The 22262-nt window shown below is 33.6% G+C and overlaps 2 protein-coding genes across 2 annotated transcripts; both read right to left on the reverse strand.

Moving 5' to 3' along the window:
- Positions 1 to 870: 870 nt before the first annotated feature.
- Positions 871 to 5509, reverse strand: LOC115972009 (ATP-dependent Clp protease proteolytic subunit 4, chloroplastic). Its single transcript, XM_031092145.1, has 2 exons — positions 5010 to 5509; positions 871 to 1675 (listed from the first exon to the last, which is right to left on the reverse strand). Exons 1-2 carry the CDS (start codon positions 5384 to 5386, stop codon positions 1192 to 1194), a joined length of 861 nt encoding a protein of 286 aa, XP_030948005.1. The 5' UTR covers positions 5387 to 5509; the 3' UTR covers positions 871 to 1191.
- Positions 5510 to 7606: 2097 nt separating this feature from the next.
- LOC115970002 (protein IWS1 homolog 1) lies at positions 7607 to 15376 on the reverse strand. The gene is made up of 11 exons (XM_031089651.1): positions 15130 to 15376; positions 14512 to 15043; positions 13796 to 13915; positions 13201 to 13421; positions 12967 to 13096; positions 12803 to 12865; positions 12634 to 12711; positions 12022 to 12113; positions 11858 to 11923; positions 11591 to 11744; positions 7607 to 7943 (listed from the first exon to the last, which is right to left on the reverse strand). Exons 1-11 carry the CDS (start codon positions 15147 to 15149, stop codon positions 7845 to 7847), a joined length of 1575 nt encoding a protein of 524 aa, XP_030945511.1. The 5' UTR covers positions 15150 to 15376; the 3' UTR covers positions 7607 to 7844.
- Between the last annotated feature and the right edge of the window lie 6886 nt (positions 15377 to 22262).

Raw genomic sequence — 22262 nt, forward strand, 5'->3', positions numbered from 1 at the left:
TTTTCTTTTTTTCCCTATTTTCTCTCCAACGATCAAACAAGAGAACCATAATTCACCCTCCATTTTCCCTCCCCCCTTTCCAGTTCTCTCACTTTTCATCCCAACCAAACATAACATAAACAAAGTGTGTGTGAGGCACTTTTTATGATATTTTCTATTTTCATCCTTTTCTGTTTCGGTCAACTTCATTTCTAGTCCGAAGGCCTAAAAGTTAGAGGCCTTATTCATCTTGGCTCGTTATCAACATATTATAGGGAAGGAAATAGATATTCTTACACGACCTTGTGTTAAACCAAATTAATTGGTTTTGAACATATCCTTGCTATTTACCCAAAGATCAACGAGGAACAGTACACGCAATGGAAGAGTATCAACCTCAACCCCTTTCCATGTTATAGTGCATAGGTACTATAATACGAGTTCCATTCACTTATTTTATACATATATTAGGAAATGACAAATGCGATCAAGAAGCCTAACTTGCGAGGTAGGAAAACCTAGCTCCATAAAAACCAACAAATTTTAAACCCTAAAACAAAACAACTAAAAGGGTCTCGTTATAAAATCCCACTTTTACAGAAAAAATCTCTTGGCCTGTTTAGAAAATCCGACTTTTCAAAAGAACATCATTTAATGCATTGTCTTTAACATAAAAATGTACAAGTTTTAAAAACAACTATCATTAATTTAAATTTTAGTAAAAGCAGGGTATTGAATTTTTAAATAAAGTATGTATGTTAGGAAATTTATTCATTGACTTTTCAAATGGGACTTCAGTTTGGGACATCCCAAAATGGAATAGAAGCCCAACAGAGATTGAAGTCTTTCAGCAATATATTCTATGAATTGTTATCAAAAGAATCTGCGCGATTAGTGTCAATCTGAAGTGTCTAAGCACCATACTGCCCTTGCCCAGTTCACCACTAGAATGGCTCAGAAGAAAAGAAAGAGAGACATATTGGAGTTGCCACACACGACATGCAACAAAACCCCAACTTCTTTTGACGCTTTCTTTCAATAGTCAAAAGCTAAAGCAAATCACTCTGAAAGTTTGCAATTTGACAGGGCTTTTCCTCACTACAAATGCAAAATCTCTTCATTCTAAGTTTCCATAGCTTACACAAAGTTCCGGACAAATAAGATGTGAAGGAGTAACAGTGAGAATGTCATACCTTTAACATACACCCAAAGCTAGAATATCTCATCATCTGGAACTTCAGGTGTCAAGAATTTTCTTGGATCTTTACTCATTTCCTCAAAATTTACTCTTGATTTCACCTTATCTGGCACAGGCACCAAAGGAATAATGCTATCTCTATCAATTACTCCATCAATTATTCCATATTCAACTGCCTCTATAGGAGACATGTAACGATCCCTATCAATATCTTTTTGGACTTGTTCAAATGAGCGACCAGTAGATTCTGAAAAAATTCTTGTGACATTATTCTTGTTATGCATGACTTCTTGGGCTTGAATTTCCACATCTATTGCTTGGCCACTAGCACCTCCCAGAGGTTGATGAATCATAATTCGAGTATTAGGCATTGCTAGACGCTTGCCTTTAGTGCCACCACCAAGGATTATGGAAGCTGTTGATGCTGCAATGCCAAGTGCAACTGTGGAAACATCAGCCCTCACAAGCTTTACAACATCATAGATGGCCATTGTAGCACTGAACAGATAATAACAGCAAAAGACAATTAGGAAATAGATAAAGTAGGGTAACTAAGACAGCAAATAAGAAAAACAACATATCTAAAAATGGAAATTTAAGGGATGATATCTTTCTAGGTTAATAATTGAATTTTTTTTCCCAAGGTTTTGATAAGTAAATTATCAATTTTTTTTGTGGTAAGTTACACACACCCGATTAGTCTTGAGTCCACAACCTCACCCTCCACCTATATAAGGGGGAGGAGATGCCAATTGAGCTAGAGCTCAATGGCAGTGATAAGTAAATTATCATTTTAAAGCACAAATCCTAAAGCATTATAGTGTTTAATTTAAATAAAAAATAACTACCTTGACAAATACAACCAATCATATTTTTGATAACTCAATAGTTACAATGGGGAGGGGGGATTGAACCCTGGACATCTCTGTTGGAAATGCCAAGAGGTGCTAGTTAAGCTACAAGGCTCTTGGCCAAACACCCAATTATCTTTTATAAGTCAAAGTATAATTCCTTCATAAGTCCAGGTATTTCCTCCAAATCATCCACAAAAGACATAATGAAATAGACTTCCAAATTTCAAGACCATACTCCCTGCCAACGAGTGCACAAATCAATAACTGTCTTTGACATCACCTATCGAACCCCAAACAGAGAAAAGACAAGCGGGCAAAGTTGTCCCACCACTTATAATAAAATAATAAAATATAATTATTTGGACAAGAGAGCGTAGTGCACACATGCTTGCACACATGCCGAAGCCCAAGTATAACGTGATCTATTGTTTCCTACTTTCCTAGCATATTTAATACCAATCCACCATAAGTATACCCTTTTTCAGAAGATTGTCAAAATCTTCCTCCATGAAGCTGTCTAACCAAAGAATACAGAACCCTTAAGTTCCATCTATTCTTCTAAGGAAACCCAGAATCCCACTTTCCTCTTAATAACCAGATTATAATAACCACCAATACATTAGGATGTTAGAGTACAGAAGATTTATATATAACAACAAATTCCAACCCTAATCCTGGAGATCTCATATGTGCTCCTTGCTCCTCCAATCTACATAAATACAAAGCAATAGCAGTCTCCTTATCTAAAGTTAAGGCAAACAAATTGGGAATTTTTTTTTTACAAAGGAGAACCTCCACACCACAAATTATGCGAAAAATCAAACTTGATGCAGCCTAAAAAAGGCAGCAAAGATGATAGGTTTCCTAAAAAACAAAATATAAACCCTGAAAAGCAGAAAAATGAATAATCAATATATAGTATAATAATCAACTAATTTTATAAGAATTCAAACATAAAAATTTATAAAATTCTCTTGTGCAGTACCAAAACAAACAACCATCGATGTATATGGTTTACACCGAAATAGTAAATGATTTTTATGCAAAGGGTTTTAGGAGTTAAAGTTTGGGTATAGGGAAAAAATAGAAAAGAGCTTTTTATTATGCTTTAGAGCTATTCACTTCGCACTTTAAGAGCATCTTCTAACAACACTGATCAAGTCTCTGGAACTATCAAAACAACTAGTTGGGAGTCATTCACCCAAAATTGAGAACTGGACTGTTGAAATACAAAAGGCAAATCCATTTCCTCCAATCCTTGCAAAACCAAGTCTTTCCAACATATACATCAAATAATTCCAATTCATATGATTGTAGAACTTTTCAATATCCAAATCACAAATCAACCCAAGCTACCCACTATGTTTTATACTAAAGAAACACTCATTGGCAGTGAGTATCGAATCCAAAATTTGTTAACCAACAACAAAAGCATTGCAGTAGCCATGGCAGAAAGCATTCTAAAAATGCATAATGACATAATGAATTTTTTTTTTTTTAAGTAGAATTTGGTATTATGCTAAAAATTTTACTAAAAAGTAATTGTCCAAAATGAAATTTTTTTTTGGTTATGTCATTGGAGAATGCATTTATTCTACAAAATAATAATAATAATAATAATAAAAACTCTTTTTCTCAACAACAAAAAAAATTCTCATCCTCAACATTAATAGGAAAAAAAAATCCCAATTCAAGGCCTAAATGCATGCACTGCCCAACACACAGACACAAAAATCTTTGTTTTTTTAATCTAAATTTGAACAATCAATCACATTCATATGAAAATCTTACACCCATTGATCTCAACCTTCACCACTAATAGTAAACACACGGCAAAAAGCAAAATTTACAAAAACTCAATCAAGGAAAAAGACGTATCACACTTTCAACAGTGAATTTGTAATGAGTTTGCAAAAGCTAGCAATGAGTTTGTAATGAATCACAATCTTTGTTTTTTTATAAAACTCTTTTAAACAACTATGTTGTTGTCCTTAACTCCATCTATACTCCCAATCTCAAACCCCAAAACTACCATTGAATTCCAAGCCCCAATCACCGTCCTTCTGCACCTTCTCCAGCATGGTCTCTCACATGACATCATCACCTTTGGTCATAGCTCGTCAACCGCACTGCCTTCTCCAGCCCCAGGCCCTTTCCAAGGCTGCCCTCAGTGTCCACAAGAACTACTCCTACTTCCACATCAACCCGACAACATCAAATAACAAATCAACAAGAAGTCAGAATTGAGAGGGAGATAGATTGCCACCTCCTTGTGTTTCTAAGGAAGACATCCCCTCCTCCAACTATTGAACTATCAATAAAATAACAAATGAAGAGAGCACATGCCGCCATCTTCCTATTGCTTGTTGTAGACAAACTCGTCTCTTTTTTTTTTTTTTTTTGAAATGGAGTATGAGGGGATTCTCATTTTGGCTTCAGAACATGAGAAATACAAAACGAAAACCAAGAAACTAGTCCCAAAAAAAAAAAAAAGCATTTTATTTATTATGGGCATATTACAACTTATCCACTTGTGATCTGGCCGAAATTTATGTTGCATAGCTATGGTTTGAAATTTCACTTTACCTACTTGAAGTTAGTTCAATTAGATTTCCTTAACCCATCTCTGTTAAAAACATGGCTAGATATGTGATTTTGCTTCAATTTTATGTTTCTCTCCTCCAAACACACAAAAAACATAGAAATACTTGCATCATGGGATTCATGATTTCAAACCACAGGCAGACAACTTAAATTTCAGTCAAACCTCGGTGTCAAATTTTAAACTACACTAAGACAACTTAAATTTCAACCAATAAACATGTAAGTTATAATTTGCCCATTTATTATATAGAAATGTATAAAAATGAAATTCTAATAGAAACAGAGTAATTGAGAGTGAACTTCGTATCACTAAATTTAAAGCTATAATTAGGGAAATTTTGAATGGAAAATTGATAAAAAAGAAAGAAAGAAACCTCAAAGCGCCACCAGGAGAATTGATAAAAAGACGGATATCCTTAGTGGGGTCGAGAGCATCCAAGAGGAGCAACTGACTGATGATAGCGTCGGCGACGAAGTCATCGATGTTGGATCCCAAGAACACGATCCTCTCCTTCAGCAACAGCCCCATCGGGTCTGCTTCTCCTCTCGCCTGCGTCTCACTATTATTCTTAATAATAGTAATTGGACTTGGACTGCTGCCTCTCATGGTAGACGTAGAAGAAGAGTAGATTTTGGTCGAGGGTTTTACTTTTGCGGGGGGCTTGAACCACGAGGAAGGAGAGACTTTGTGTTTAGGGACGAAGAAGGAATGAGGTGAACACAGCGATGATGAAGATGAGAGCAATTCCATGGCGTTGTTACTTGTTACTGTTGTGAAGTGACGACGAAAGGGAGATTTGGAGGATGAGCAAAAGAAAGAGAGACCTTCGATTGGATTGGGATCCCCTTTTGAGACGGAGAGTATCCACCTGTTTACGGCCCATGATTCATTTTATAGTTACATCAAAGCCCCTAAAATTGTGACAACTCATTAAAATCATCTATGTTTTAATTCTCAGAGCTGATGACCTTTTTATATAGATATATATATATATATATATATATATATTTCAATTTCCATTCATTTTTTACAACTTTTTTATTTTTATTTTAGCTATGTATTCAAAAAGTGGATAATGATTTTGGGTGATGCTTCTATTTTTAGGTTGTTTTGAATTTTGCTGTTAGGTTACAACTTATATGAGAACTGTAAATTTTATAGTACTTAGAAATTTTACCTTCAAGTTCAAGACACATTTCTTCTCCAAAAAAAAAAAAAAAATTTACATATTCTGCTTTTTTTTTTAATTGAAATATATATTATTCTGTCAACTTTCAGTTCACATTTTTTATACGTTATTTGGTTGTCTTTTTGTGGGTTTTTTTTTATACATTTTTTTTAATACTAATGTAATGTATTATAAACTCAATTTAAAATACTAATATTACTATTTTCGTGTGTGTTCTAATAAGTATTACTGTTTACTTAAAAAAAAATATGTATCGTATTGCACATGTAGAAATAAAAATAAATAAATAAATCTTCTTATTAATGTGAACTATTACAATCGTATTTGAAATTTTGAATGTAAGGTTTTAAATTTAAGAGATTTGAGGAACATAAAGTTATTTTATATGAATCTTTTAAAAACTTCAAGATCCTTTAGAAGTTTTTCTTTGCAATCTGCTTTATACAACGTTTGGGAGGTTACTTCAAATTTTGCAAACATTTGAATCCTTTTTTTTTTTTTTTTCTTTCTTATAAAATTAAATATTTCAAGAATAATATAACTAACACAACACTTTTGAAATAAAATCTAAGTGGCAAGTTGTTAATCATAGGTAAAAAATGTAATGTCAATTATGGGTTCAGATAAAAACTAGTTATAACTTGCTACTTAAAGTTTTATTGTGAAAATAACACTAAGATAATCATTTTTAAGCTTATTTTCAATTGAGCTTAAAAAAAAAGAAAAAATTATAGTCAAGGTATTCAAATTTTTATTTTAAAGAGTACAAAACAAAAATTTTAAAATTTATATATAATTTTTTTTTACCAGGTCAGGGAGTTCATTTGAACTCCTAAGTTAAATGTAGAGGCTCATGAGTAGGAAATAAGGATTGAGATTTAAGTTTTAATGAGAGAGTTTCACACACATACACGTAAATAGTATAAGATTTTAATCTCATATATAAAATAAAAAAAGTCTTGAATATAAAAAATTAAAAAAATTAAAAACAACTTGGTCTTCCATTTACGTTTTCTTAAATGCTCACGTTAATATGGCTGATGCTAAGTAATCAAGTGTTTTTTTTTTTTTTTTTAATTACATTGCATTGACTCGTTTTATTTGCATATCTTAGGAATTGCCCAAAAATTCCTGTAAAAGGAAGAACTCTTGTATCCAATACATGGTGTATTTTTTCCAAAAACAAACACTTCATTCTTTCATTCCCAAAATTAGTCTGAATTTTGTAAAGTAATTTCTTAATATTAATTATTTAAAATGATACCATTTTGAGTTATTTGAGAATGCAGCCTCTACCTTAAATTATATTCTAGAAACATAATTTCAGTTGACTTGGCTGAATTTTAAATGATCTTGTTTTTTTAAAAAGTACCTTTTATTTTAAAAATATATTAGATATTCAAATAGTTTCAAAATATTGTCAATTTTAATCATTATTCTTAAAATAATATCCCATTAAAATTTGCCCCAAAATTAAAGTTGCACAAACAACCCCACCTCCAAGGCTAAAGAATCAATTTTCTTTCCTTATTCTCATCACATGGGCATCCAAAAAGACCCTCTATTTTCCGCAAGGGAATAATAATAGATACAAAACAAGAGTTTTTTTTTTTTCATAGTTAAATTATCACATGAAGAATGCTATAAGATATTACAAGTTTTACTACATAACATTTATAAATAACCTTTGTAAAATTTGTTGGTTAAAAATTTTGGCAATAATGTGTTAAAAAATGGCAGCCTAATTATAAAAATGAGACACAACACAAGAAAAGCTGAGATAAGAAAAGAAATGATAGTTTATTCTTTTAGTCTCTGTTTAGACCTCTTATTTTTTCAAGAAACCTAATTTAATTAAAGGATGAGATTAGAGATTTCATTACGCCTCTGATTCTCAATAATAACATATAGAGATTAAAGGAACAAAATGTTTCCAATAATATAAAGGTAACAAAATTTGAATATTTAATATAAATTTTTTTCCAAGGCACCCTTTTGCCTAGTAACTGAGTTGTAACATTACAAATATTTGACCATACCACGACCCTCCACACTAAGTTTTGTGGCTTGAAGCTGCTTCTTCTTCGGTGCCTTCAATTGCTGTAACTTCTTATTCATCTGAGATTAACAAGTTGCATTCTGAGTTTAGAAATATAAAAACAAAGAATTCGCAATGCATATAGGCAAAACTAGTCACGTGTACTCCTGCTTACACAGACATACACATGCTCACAAAAGCAAACTTGCGGCCTAGGGAAAATCACACCAAAGATAATGAACTTGTGAGGTTCATTAATATACATCTTAACGCAGATTAAGTTACAAATTGGTCCAACAAATCATTCAACCCATCCCAATGAAAAAAGGAAGAGGGAAAATGTCATTTACACGGCTCAAATTTTTATATTTTAGTTATATCACGTATAGTAATTCACAAACCACATCCATTAGCAGCCCAGAAGAGTAGCACAAGAGGGGGGAAAGGATTGCATATGCAAGATATCAAGAAATTGTCATTCACACAGCTCAAATTTTTAGATTTTCCTTAGTTCGAACAAAGTTTAACTACAAAATTGGTTATAACCTAAAGCTACAACCTTGTCTTTTTATTGAAGGTGAATTTTGACAAATCCACCATTAAATCATATTTTCTTCTTATATTCTCCATACTTGCAAAATTTCTAAAAAATTAAAGATCAATAACTATGTCATCAATAAATTGTTTAAATTGAAAGTTTTTGTTGTTTAAAATTATACATAAAATATAAGTTTATAGATCATATAGTTAAAGATATCCAATTGACACAAAATTTGACATGTGCATTGAGATCATAAAGAACATGCAATTCAAAAAATAGATTTCCAAAATATATAGTAATGTTTATTTTATTAAGGTTGTAGTCTTAGGCTGCTACAACCAATTTTGTAGCTAAACTTTGTCTATTTAGTTATACCAATCATGCAGTCATTCACAAACCACATGCATTAGCAGTCCAAAAGAGTAGAGCATGAGACCCCTGATTCATGGGCATGACCCAGAGTCCCAGCAAACCATTCTACCCTTGTGATGCCTCTGAATGGGAATAACAGGTAAGTTTTAGCCCTTCAGGTCCTTCACTCCACTCAGGCGTGACTATTGGTTAAGCTCATTATTGTTTTCCTAGACTCTTGCAATTTTTGTATTTGATTTCCTTTCCCTTGTTCACTTCCGGTGCACTAGGGTGTTCCTTTTTTATCAATATATCTTATTACTTATCAAAAAAAAAAATGATAACTAAAAATTTAAAAGTAGAAATTTTCACTAATCCAGACAGATTAAGACTTTCCCGACATTTAGCTAATAAGCAATAGCCCAAATAGCATTTCCTCCTCTCACAAGTGTGGGCACAGGGTAAGGTTTTTGGTATAATAACCACTAGGGTGCATGTGAAACTAACCTATTAAAAAAATAAAATAAAAATTCTCTTACATTTATGGGGTTCCAAACAAAGCACAAATGGCCTCACTTTAGTTTTAACAATACGAATTATCAAATTTTGAACCCTCCTACAAAAGGTTTTTTTTTTATAAGTAATAAAAATTCATTGATATCAAAAAGAGAAAGACACCCAACTACACTGGGGGTATACATGGGAGAACAAATCAAAAACGAACATTACAAAAATCAAGAAAATCCAAAATAGAAGAAAAATGATGGTTTCTCCACACAGAGAACCAATCAAGTAAGGTTCTAAAGAAAAGAAGCTTGAGATCAGGCATGGAACGCTCCTTGTCTTCAAAACACCTACTATTTTCTCTCCTTCCAAATACACCATATCAAACAGTGAGGAACAACCATCCAAATACCTCCATTACAATGGCGGCAAAAACGACCTTGCCAACAAGCCAAAAGCCCAACAACAGAGAATGGCATAACCCAGCAAACTCCAAATAACCCAAAAACCATATCCCACAGCTCCGAAGCAACCGGGCAATGAAGGAAAAGATGGTCAATAGTTTCACTATTACACTTGCACATATAACACCAATCCAAAATGCAAACATTTCTTTTCCTTAATGCTTTTCCAAGGGAAAAACTGCTCACCATGGCCAACTAGAAGATGGTAATAAGCACTGACCATGAACCCCTTACTCTTACAAGGCAGCCAACAACTCTTATCCTCCCCGGTCCCCCTTACAGGAGTGCAATAAATGGAATTGATGAAGCTTCTGAAAGCTTCCAATTCATGATTATGCACCTCCCTACAAAACTGAAAATCCCAATGGAGGACTCCATTGGTGAACCTCATTAGATCTGCCACACTTGCCTCTTTGTTACAACAAATCCTATATAAATCAGGATAGTGGTCTGCGAGAGGAGAAGTTCCACACCAACGATCTAGCCAAAACTGCACTTTTGATCCATCTCCAATTTCATACATAATAAACCGAGATCAAGAGTGCCACCCCCTTCTAATATTTTTCCACAAACTAACTCCATAAGGACCAGAGAAAGAGCTAGAACACCAACCACCCCAATCACAATCATACTTCACCTCTATCAGTTGACGCCATAGAGCATCCCTCTCTTGCCCAAATCTCCATAACCACTTCCCTAATAAAGCTACATTGAAGGTTCTCAGGTTCCTAATCCCCAACCCACCTGAAGAAAGCGAAGTACACACTGTAGACCAATTAACCAAATGAAATTTGGGCTCATCTCCTAGGCCACCCCATAAAAAGTCCCGCTGAAGTCTAGCAATTCGGTTGGCCACAGAAGCGGGAATAGGGAATAAAGATAGAAAATAAGTAGGGAGATTAGAGAGAGTGCTTTTAATTAAAGTGACTCTACCTCCCTTGGATAAATATGATTTTTTCCAACTTGCTAATTTTCTTTCACCAATTAGAAGAGAGCACAACCATAATAATGTCTAGGGGTCCAGCATTTTCGTACACAGCTTGTAAGCTGAAAAACTAAAATTTCTATCAGCCCCACGGTACAAGCCTCCTCCCTTCATTTTCAGCCCCACAGAAATGAAGTCATTAAAGAAACAAATTTGAACCCAAAAAAATAAATAAATCAGAGCTTGACATTAACCTGTAACCCATAAAAGCACTGGATTCTCTAAAGAGAAGTTTTTTTGGAAAAGTTTCATGAATACCATATTCATTTGGGCCATCAGATAATCATTTTGAAAGAATAGATATAATGACTTTCAAATCAGACCATTCCTGTTCACCACCATTAAGCTAATGCCGGAACCTAGGACTTCAACAAGCTAATGCTCTTGTTCTAAGACTGAGAAGGAATTTCACTTATCAAAAAAAAAAAAAAGACTGAGAAGGAATTTTGGGTGAAAATTACGTTCCACAACAAGCAAAAACTTATAAGAGCAAAGCAGAAGAGCATGGGTGAAATTTAGGCAAAAGTGTGAGCCTTGCCCCTTTAGTGAATTTTCATCATCTTTAGAATTTCTGATATCATTGGTTGACCATTAAGACTTTAATGGAAATAGGCAATTGCGCAGAAAAAAGTAATAACTAAAGGTAATATTCCCCTAAGATTTATCTATGGAATATATATATTCCCCTATGATTCTAAACCACTCTTTCTCCCGAATATGAAAAGCGAACAAAAGCAACTCATTTGTGTCCAAATTGGAGTAAATTATCTAATTAATTGGAAACTAAACATCTTCATCACTCTATTCATGCTGACTTCAAGAGATGCCCACAGGTAGTTTCACTAATTCTAATATTTAACTTTTCAGCAAAGGAAAACAAACCTTTAAACGACGCTGATCTTGTACAACTTGTTTTGCACGAGCTCTAATTTCATCTGGATCAATCTTAGATTGTGGACGAACCACAAAATCTAAAGGAGTTGCTTCTGGCCTTGTAGCGTGCAACCTGGAAGATGATTGGCCAGACTTGCGTTCCCTGCAGTGTAATAAAACTTAACATCTAATATGATATGGCATTGGAAAATTGTGCACAAATATAAATAAATTAAGGCGCATAGGAGCAAATATATGTCTGTCATTGCATCATACCGTGAAAATTCATCCAAACCAAGATCACCGTCTCTAGATTCCATTCCAGCAGCCTTATTAGCCGGCCTACCAAAATTAGAATAAAAATTAAACATAAGTATATATAAATTTGCATGTTAAAGCAAAAATTTGGAGAAATATGCAGAAGAGTTCACAAACAGTACTTCTTCACAGGTGGCCTTCGGTATGGAACCCTCTCATCATCAACATTTCTCATCTCCTCAAACCTAGTACTCTTATTAAATATTGGTCGACTCTGCACTCAAAGTAATGAAAAGAAATATTCAATATTAATGAATACAATATGAAACCCTTTTACAGATCTACACGGGTTGTTAAAAAAAGAAAAGAAAGAGACTACATTTAAAAAAATATGGAAAATATGTGGAATCAGTTATTAGAAACCTCATTCGTTCCATACATGAGTGGTCCCACACAGGGAAGTTTGGCGATTCTCTTGTATTGTTTATAGAGTCCTTGCCTTTTTGAACATAACTTTTTCTAGTTGTAATTGTTTAGAGACTACTTTTTTTTAAAAAAATTCATGGTCTCTTTTTAAAAAAACCATTCTTAAAAAATCCATAAAAGTATAACAAAAATGCAACCACTGACTGAAAACATAAGAATCAGAAATTTGCAAAAGAAATAGGAACCCTTGTAAAAAAAAATCAATTGACTAAAAATTAAGGAATTGAATGAGGTAGAGGAAGACATAAAATAACACTAGTAGATTAAAACATGTATATACTTAGAGGTTGAAACATGTATCACATTACCCATTTATCAACCAAATCCTTCGCAAGTTTTCTGTTGGATGTGGTTTCCTCATCAGATTTTGATAAAAACATAATGACCTGCCCAAAAATATAGTCAATCAGTCAAAGTTATTCCTTCCATATCCGAGCTGCAAAAGTTATGGACTGATTCTTCCAAGGTCATTCCTACCTTTCCAAGACCACTCTTCTTCAGTTGTTCTCTTCTATCATACTGCTCCAGATCAATAGGAAACTGCATAACAGAAGCAACATATCAGAGGCTACATATAGTCCGTCAATGATCATTATTACTACATGTTATAGACCAAAAAATGCTGGGAACTCTGACTTTACATCAGTCAAAATCCTCAGAATTGCAGCACGAATATTAATGTTTGGTAAGCTTCCATCAGGAAGAGGTTCAAGCCAATTCTTTAATAGAGTTAGCACTCCATGATCTAAAAATTCTTGTTGAAGCTGCTTCCTGCACCAAGATTGGTTGACACAGAACATAAGAACCTAAAAGATACGAATTACTGAAGCTATTAAAAGAGAGAAATCCAAAAATACTGATCGCAGACTGTTTACTTTGAAAGGACCTCAGTCAGAAGAGGCAGTTTTTTTAATTTATTAACAGCAGGCTTCGCCTGTCTATTAAGGTCTGCATCCTCTTCTGCTGTGACCTCAAGCTCAGCCATGACATTCTCAACTAGCAACGCAATTTCTGCAGGGCTTCTCTCATTCTTCTTTCTTTTCTTCCCCATCTTAAAGAGCTCCTTAATTTCATCATCTTCTTCACCCTCTTCTGCCTAGAAGCATCCAATGATGGATCAAAAAAAAAAAAAAAAAAAAAGAATCAAGATACCAACCAGGCAGAAATCAAACAATCAATAGGAATGAGTTGATAAGCAGATTACTCAGTCAACAACATAGGAAAATACAATATCAGCTACAAACCACTAACACAACAGAAGAAAAAAAAAAAAAATCAACTACAATCAGCATGTACTTTATGCTATTCTAGGAAGAGCTTATTAAATGAAAAAACAACATAAACAACAAAAAGAGATGCACAGCAGCATTACATCATCCCTACTTCACCTGAAATGTATAAACACACACACACACACACACACACACACACACACATATATATATATATACACAAAAATGAAAAATTGACCTGAGGAGCTTCACCAGGAGAACGCGGCTCATTACCACTTCCATACCCATCGGCGGGTTCCACACCAGTGTCATCTATGAAGTTGTCATCATCCATAGTCCTGGAACCCTCTTGATCATCCTAATCCATTGAAGAGTGGGAAATAATTAAAAATGTTTACTAGGGTACTAAAAGCATAGATAACATACAGAACAAGTGGATTTGTGGTAAACTATGATGAATTAATCTCCAAGGTCCCAAGATTTATAAAAAAAACACTAAAATCAGAATGTTAATTCCCAAAGCAAATAAATGAAAGGTTTATCCCTTCATAATCTATTTATTGTACACACACCACACACAAAATACATCTGAATGCAAAAAATGATAGAGTTCTGTATGAACCAAATAAAAACTTAAAAGAAATCAGCAATGAACTAGATAAATATAATGCCGGAATGTAGAACATATCACAACTGGCTCTGAGCATTATCAGTTACCCAAATTCCAGTCATCTTAATCACAAAATTCCACGGAAACAAAAACATCAAAGCACAGGCTTTGAACGCTGAAGAATGAAATAGATTTCGCGTCCCAAATCAAAACCATAAACAAAGAATTCACAACCAATTCCAACTTCACCTAAAACTAGTATTATCGTTTGTTCTTTGATAGGTGTCATAGATGATGATGTCAATAGTATAAACCAAGTACAGAAAATCAAAACCCTAGAATACCTCAGAATCGCCACCAGCAATAGTGTCCCACATCTCTTTGACCTCACCATCGTGATCCTTGCCAGACTTACCAGAAGAAAAGCCTCTCTTCGAGTCACCACCACCCTTTCCCTTTCCCGAAGAAGAAGAAGAAGAAAACCCTCTCCTCTCTCCTCCTTTACTATGCCTCTTTTCCTTCTTCCCACTACTTTCCTTTCCCTTCTTCCTCTTCCTCTCAAAATCATCGTCCTCCTCCTCCCCCACCAGATTCCTCAACCCTAAACCGTCGTCTTCGTCTTCGTCCTCATCGATCAAACTCGGAGCCACGATCTCCTTCGCCGTGTCTCCACTCTTCTTCACCAGCCGCTTCCGGGGTTTCCCGGTCTTCAACGACGCCTCGTCGTACACCGGCGTCTCCGATCGCTCTCTCTGTTGCCAGTTTTCCTCATCGTCGTCATCTAAGAGATCCTGCCCCCGCGGCTCCGGAGATTGCTCCCGATCCGACTGTACGTCGTCGAAGTCCATCAATGGCTCTCCATCCTCGTCACGGAACCTGAAAATTTTCCAAATTTAATTTCAATTAATCGAAGTAAAAAAAAAAACCCTAATTTTGAGAGGAAGAGAGCAAAAAATACATACGGATCGTCTTGGAAACCCATAATTGGGTAATGAAAATTAGAGAGATTTCAGTGCGAATAGAAAATTGCTCTCAGAGATTTTAACGAATCCTCTAAAAGGCAACCGAAACAACAACAAAAAAGAAAATTTCTTTAGTGTGAGAGAGATAATGGAGTTTGAATTTGAGCGCAGAGAGAGAAGCATAAGAAAAGAGTAGTAGGTGGAGGTGTGGTCTAATACGGTGCGGATCTGTATAGCATTGAAGGTCGGTTCGGGTATTGTATTTTATCGTATGGTCAACGATCAAGCCACGTTAGGATATAGGATTACCATATTCTCCCCCGACCCTCCCTACCCAAAAGATATATATATATATATATATAGAGAGAGAGAGAGAGAGAGAGAGAGAGAGAGAGATTTTTCGACCAACAGATTTAAGATGAATATACGAGGGCGGTTTGGTTTTTAAAAAACCGTCAATTCTTTCGGAAACTTGAACCTCGATTTTTACCCTCATATCCCATAAGTATTTATATTTATAGAGTGACTATCGTATCAAGAATATGCGGTGGTCACTATTTTTAGTTTCTCATCACTCAAATATTTCTACTTTTTGTGGGACTCGTACCTGAGCACTTGGTCAGAACCTTCTGCTAGCCTACGGGCGGAACCCTCATTCCCCACCATTTTCTTCACTTCTCATTTCCCCTTCACCCCTACTACTCTCCCAAAATGCAAACCCGAACCCATAAAATGTAAAATAAAGAATCACTCAACTCACCCAATGCTTCTTATATTTCCCCTAAAACCTCTGTTCTTCAAATGTTTGGATTTTATGATAATATTTTCTTCCTTCCTTTCCTTCCTCTGCTACCATGTAAACCCATCCATGAAAGAAAGTTGTGTTGATTTTGTGATAAATTTTCCAAACCCTCCCACCAAAGTTTCAAAAATCCTAAACAAGAAGAAGAAGAAGAAAAAAAAAAAACACCTAACACACAACACCACAGTGTTCTAAATACAAAAGCAGGACAAATAAAAGAAAAATATAAATAAAATCTAAACAAGTAATGAGTATTTTGAAACCCATTCATGTTTGTATTTTGAAACACCAAATTCAAATCCAAATTCCATTTATCAAACCCTCAAACCTAAATCAACCAAATCCCCAAATCCACAAACCATTACAAAGGAAGGAACTTTCAACTCAAAGAAAAAAGAGAAAATTGAGCAAATAAAAAGAAAGAAAAAAAAAATGAAGAGGGTGGAGCTTGAAGCTTGAAAAGTTTGTTTCTTGATTTTTTTTTTTTTTTTTTTTAATGGGTTTGAGACATCCTTACTCGATCGTGGAGTGCAGTGAAGACCAAAAATATTTTGTGATGAAAAAAAAAAATGGAGCAACAAAGAACAAAGAAACAAGAGAGACAAAAAGAAAGAAAAGTGGAGAAGAAAGAAAAAAGAAAAGAGGAGAGTGGCCAGTGGGAGAGAGAAGGAAAGTGACTTGACAAGATAGTGGGTCTCATGCATGTGTGTTTAATTACGAAAATGCCATGAAAACTGAGTTTTAATAACTTGAAAACACCTAAAATGTGTTTTCAGTTTCCCTAACTTATCACACAAAAATCAGAAAATTGAGTAATGGAAACAAAAACTGAAAACATGTCCAAACACACTACTCAACCGTGGGACCCAATAATTTTGAGTTATAGGTGATGGAAACAGAGTTATTGGTAATGGAAACTGAAAATCCAAGCAGCCCCTAAGTTTCATTGTTGAATCCATTGGTTCAAGTATAGGAAATTGTGAGTTTGAATAATAACAAGTTTCACTATTATTTGTACATTCATAGTAGTATTTAAGCAAAGGTAGCGACCATATGCATGAGCTCCCTTTTTATTCATTAAAAAAAAGGCAAGAATTTGGTTGCAACAATTCCTGCATAAATCATTGTATTCATTTTGTTTTAAAGAAATCAACGGTAGATATCAAATTTAATAAAGTAAAAGTGAAATTCACTTAAATAACTTGTCACATTACACAAATCTTGAAGCACTTAGGCTCCGTTTGGAAGTTCATAAGGGAATGAAATGAAATGATCATAAGGGAATAAAAATGAATGGAATTGAATGTATTTAAGCAAGGGAAAGGAATGGAATGGAATTAAGTAATTTTGATTGGATGTTTTAAAATAAAAGAATGGAAAGGAATGAAAATGAATAGAATGTAAGTAATCTTGTTTGGAAGCAACATGGAGGGAATGGAATGGAATCATTTTATAACAATATTACTATTAGACCCCTATTTTAAAATAAATGGTTAAATATATAGAGGTATTTTGGAAGTTTTAGTAAAAAAATCATTAAATCTAATTTCATTCTCTCTCATTCCTCCCAATTTCGGGGGAGGCGAATGAAAATTTGAGGTTTTAAGGGAATAGAGAGGAATGAGTGTTCCCTCCTACTCATTTCATTCCCTCTCACTTAAACTCTCAAACAAAGGAATGTGATTTCCATTCCCTTCATTAAAACTCTAAAATAAGGGAAGGGAAGAATATTCTAAAATTATTATTTTCATTCATTTTCATTTCATTCCATTCCCTCCTCCTAAACAAGGCATTAAAGAAAAATTTATGAACATGTGTCTATTTAATAGCTTGACACATCATCATTATGCAAGAATTGCTACAACAAATCCTTGCCCTAAAAAAATGGGAGTATCATCAACGCACTTGTGGTGAGCTTAATATCTAGCTCATTGGATATTGAGCTCTAGAAAGTGATTGAGGTAAAGTTTAACGGAACTTAACTTAGTTAGGTAAAGTGCCAACTTTTGAACCACAAGTAGACAAAGTGGAATTAGGTCATACTACATGTAGGTAATCTGTAATTATCCAAAAAAATAAAATGATAAATTACGCAAAGTTCCCTTGAGATTTGAGGGGAATAATACTCCATAGTCCACTCTCATCCTTTGAGCTTAAAGAAATCAACATATTAATCACTCCTTTGATAACAGTAACAAAATATTTCAAATTTTGAACAAAATTTCTCAGCCAAACCCTAACCACTGTTTGGTGACAATAACATACACCCAAAAATAAAACCCTTTCACTAACCAATGATTAGGGTTTCGTCGAGGGGACAATCTCAAATTTTTTAATATTCTTATTATTGTATTACCAAAATGAATAATGTGATGATTTCTTCATATCTCAATGAAGGGGAGTGTTACTTCCCTTAAGATTAGGTAGAGTGTTATCCTCTCAAATCTCAAGGAAAGTTTGCGTAATTTACCCCCAAACAATAAATCATTGTCATTAGACCCATTGGATAACAAGAAAGGGAAATTCATTGTGTAAAGTATATTTGCACTTAAAACTTTTTTTTTTTAAAAGTTGCATTCATCCAAATAAACAAAATAATAAGTTATATAATCTAAAACAAACCATCAATATCATATTCAAAATTTAAAATTTTCAAATCTTATTATCAAATTTATGAGTTAGATATTATTATCAAATTTAACTTTGGAATTTTAAAACAATAAATCTAGAATGCAAAATGATCCAAAGAATAATAAGTGAGTTTCTCACAAACGGGGATTATGGGTTCTCACCTGGGACCAGTAAGGTGCTACTATGGTCACGTCCAGGTAGGAAAGCCACACTAGTCGCCCCCTTTACTCATTTTTTGTTTACCCAAAAAAAAAAAAAAAAAGTCTAGAATGCAAAAGTTCACCTTTTGTTTTTGTTTGTTTGTTTTTTATTTTTTTATTTTTTTACAAATAGTCTAACATGACTCAATATGAAAATAATATTATTCTAAATAATAATTATAAGTCCATAACTTACCACTTAAAAAGTTTGTGCCAAAAAACTTGGGATCGTATTGTGACTTTTCTTTTTAAAAAAATAAAGTTAATGTTACTTGTCTTAAAAAAAATAAAAAAAATAAAAAGTAAAAATTGCAAGATAAAGAAGAAACATGACTTTTTTTTTTCTCTCTCTTTAGAAGAAGTAAAAATTAATTGATGCCCTCTTTCCTAATAAATGTTTTGCGATCACATGTTTAGCTATATTTTTTTATCCCACTTTCTAAAATAAATTGTTCACATGTCCATACATACACAAAAGGTCACCTTATGGTAGATTATGTATATGTCATGCATCCTCATGTCATTCTAGGATAGATTGTCCATGTCATTCTCATATGTCATCCTAGAATAGATTTTACCTTTGTTTCATGTCATTGCACGCATAATATATTTTCTTTAAAACCAAGTGCTAAATATTTCAATTGTTATTTAAATTGTGAGATTTAAAAATTAAATTTGAAACAAGGTACTATCTTTTTGAATAGGCGTTGTGGGATGTATAACACTTTCCTCTCATGTAATCGAATTTCTAAATCTATGATTTTTGGTTCTACACATTATTTTATTTTTTTTTAGCTTAGGAGCCCTTGGGTTTTTTGTTTAGAGACCGTCCAACCTTTCAAATTGTTTGGCACAACCCAACAAATGGGTGGAGTCGTGTTATTTTTCTCAAGAGTGAAGGTTCTACTGAAAAATGAAAAAGTAAGGACCAAAATGGAAATAGGGTGAAAATATAGGGACAGAAAAATTCATTTTCACAATAAATTTTTATTGGATTAATATTTCAAAAATCCTACCGTTTAATTATATGTTCTCTATATTCTTGACATGCATACCAAGTTTCATAACAATCAGATGTTATTTACTATTCAATCTAGAATCTCATCTTTTATGCATAGTATTATATACAAAAAATTGAAATTGAAATATTTGATCAATGACATATTTATTAATTTCATATTATCTTGAAATTTTGCAAGCATTTAGAGTATAAGAAGAAAATATAATCTAACAGTGGATTTGTTAACATTCATATCCAATAATATTTAATATAATCTAATAGTGGATTGGTTAACATTCATATCCAATAAAAAATATCGAGTAGTATAATATAACTTAGAATATATAGGAGAGTGGTCCCCAAATCACACATCGCGGGTTATAGAACATAAACTCATTAAAGAGTAGAACTGTCCAAGGAAATGGACCCATACTGTGATCTTAGGCCCAATAAATAAACTAAGGTCTGACAACAGAAGTGGCTTGCATCCCTGAATTGATGCAAGATAATATATGACTCTCGGACAAAGACAGCTTTTAGGAGGTTGATGCCGAAGAAGTAGCTGACAACAAACACAGCCCCATAAGGACCGTTTGAGGTTTCTAGGTAAATAACTCTTTAAGACAAGCAATAGTCACTTTCGCATTAATTAGATGTTCTTACTTGACACAATCGCATTTATTACTAAATGACTGGTCTAAACAGTGTTTTATACCCCAAAAACCCATTTTCATCATCAAAAAAGAGGAGGAAACACCTAATGGGACAAGTATCTCTTGATGCACATTATGACAGCCCACTAATGATAAGAGGGCTTAGGGGTATAAATAGAGAGGAGAAACACACATAGAAAGGGGCAGAAAAACTTAGAGAGAGGAAAGAGTTTAGAGGAACACTTGTATTTGCCTTTGGATGGATGTATCCTTGGCAAGATTAATTCCAAGCTGTTTATCAATAATAAGTTCGTATCATTTAATTTCTATTCTTGTTCTAACCTCCCAATGTGGATTATACATCTTCCACTCATTACAAATTAGTTGTGATGATCAAATTCTGATTAGCGGTTCATTTTGTTAGTTAGTTTTTGACCCCCACAATATATACACACACACACACACACAAGGTGCATAGTTGTATAACAAAAGTTCTCCTAAAGAATTACATGATAATGAGAATTACATATTGAAAAGAAAGAGAATCAATAAAATTTACAAACAAACAAATATCATTAAGACCAAAGGACCAAGAGTGCAAGAGCATTCAAACAAGGATCTCACAACCAAGGACTCCCAACACCATAACTGATTACCGCACAACGTTAAATGTATGATTGATCCTCTCGCTCCATATTGCCCACGCTAGAATAACGGGGCTATAATCCAAACAAAATACCTATGATGTTTAACAGTAGAGGATGCACACACAACCTTCTTAGGCATCATCCAACGTACCCCAAACATATAGTAAGAACAAATGACAAGGCTACAAGTCTCAGGCTACTACACAATTATAACAAATGTTCCATTGCTGCACTACTTTATTTCCACATGCAACACCAATCTACCAAAACAACTCCTCTTTTAACAAGGGTTCACCTGTCAAAAAATTTCCCTATGTTTCTGTCTAGATAAAGAGCAACTATCTTTGGAGTCTTTGTGCACCAAATACTCTTCCATGGAAAGCTATTACCATTGAAATCTCTTAGATCCCTCAAAGAGCTATTACCATGAAACAGGTTTTAATGAACCCTGTTGGAAGAAGATCCAGAATGACCATAATAAGAATAGAGTATCAAAATAACGAATGAGTTTGCATCAAAACAAAATAGATATTCTTGACTTCTTGTTTGATGCTAAAGACTCTTCTTTTCTTTTCCTTTTTCTTCTTCTTCCCTTATTTTTATTTTTAAATTAAGAACATTTCTCATCATTAACAGATATAATAAAAGAAAATGTTTCTGTAATAAATATATACAAAAGTCCTTTAAGTTCTAAAAACTTTCCTTTAATTGGATCTTCCATCCTTTCTAATACCACACTAAAGCCACGACACTACGAAAGACCTTAGTCCCAAAATTTCAAAATACACTTTTTTTCTATAAGTATTACACCAATTGGTATAAAAACAAAATAGATATTCTTGTTTGATGCTAAGACTATTCTTTTCTTTATTTTTCTTTTTCTTTTCTTTCTTTTTAAAAAAAAAAAAAATTAAGAACATTTCTCACCATTTCAATACAGATATGATAAAAAGAAAAATTTTCTGTAATAACATACACAAAAGGTCACTGAAGTTCTAAAAATATTCCTTTACATTGGATCTTCTATAAAGCCACAATAAAGGGAAAGACACATAAATAACAACAATGAAAAGACCTTGGCCCCAAAATTTTGAAATACTTTTTTTTTTTAATATTCCAATTGGTATCAAAACAAAATAGACATTCTTGTTTGATGCTAAGTCTATTTTTTCTTCCCCTCTCTTTTTTTAATTAAAAGCA

This window comes from Quercus lobata, chromosome 12, assembly GCF_001633185.2.
Source record: "Quercus lobata isolate SW786 chromosome 12, ValleyOak3.0 Primary Assembly, whole genome shotgun sequence".
Lineage (NCBI taxonomy): Eukaryota > Viridiplantae > Streptophyta > Magnoliopsida > Fagales > Fagaceae > Quercus > Quercus lobata.

What these genes read in the sequence shown, in the direction of transcription:
- LOC115972009 (XM_031092145.1), bottom strand. Translation starts at nt 5,386, where the DNA reads ATGGAATTGCTCTCATCTTCATCATCGCTGTGTTCACCTCATTCCTTC. An exon ending in TCTCCTGGTGGCGCTTTGAG is followed by an intron (nt 1,676 to 5,009) that starts GTTTCTTTCTTT and finishes TTATCTGTTCAG; the next exon opens with TGCTACAATGGCCATCTATG.
- LOC115970002 (XM_031089651.1), bottom strand. Translation starts at nt 15,149, where the DNA reads ATGGGTTTCCAAGACGATCC. An exon ending in ATGGGTTTCCAAGACGATCC is followed by an intron (nt 15,044 to 15,129) that starts GTATGTATTTTT and finishes GAAAATTTTCAG; the next exon opens with GTTCCGTGACGAGGATGGAG. An exon ending in TTGCTGGTGGCGATTCTGAG is followed by an intron (nt 13,916 to 14,511) that starts GTATTCTAGGGT and finishes TCAATGGATTAG; the next exon opens with GATGATCAAGAGGGTTCCAG.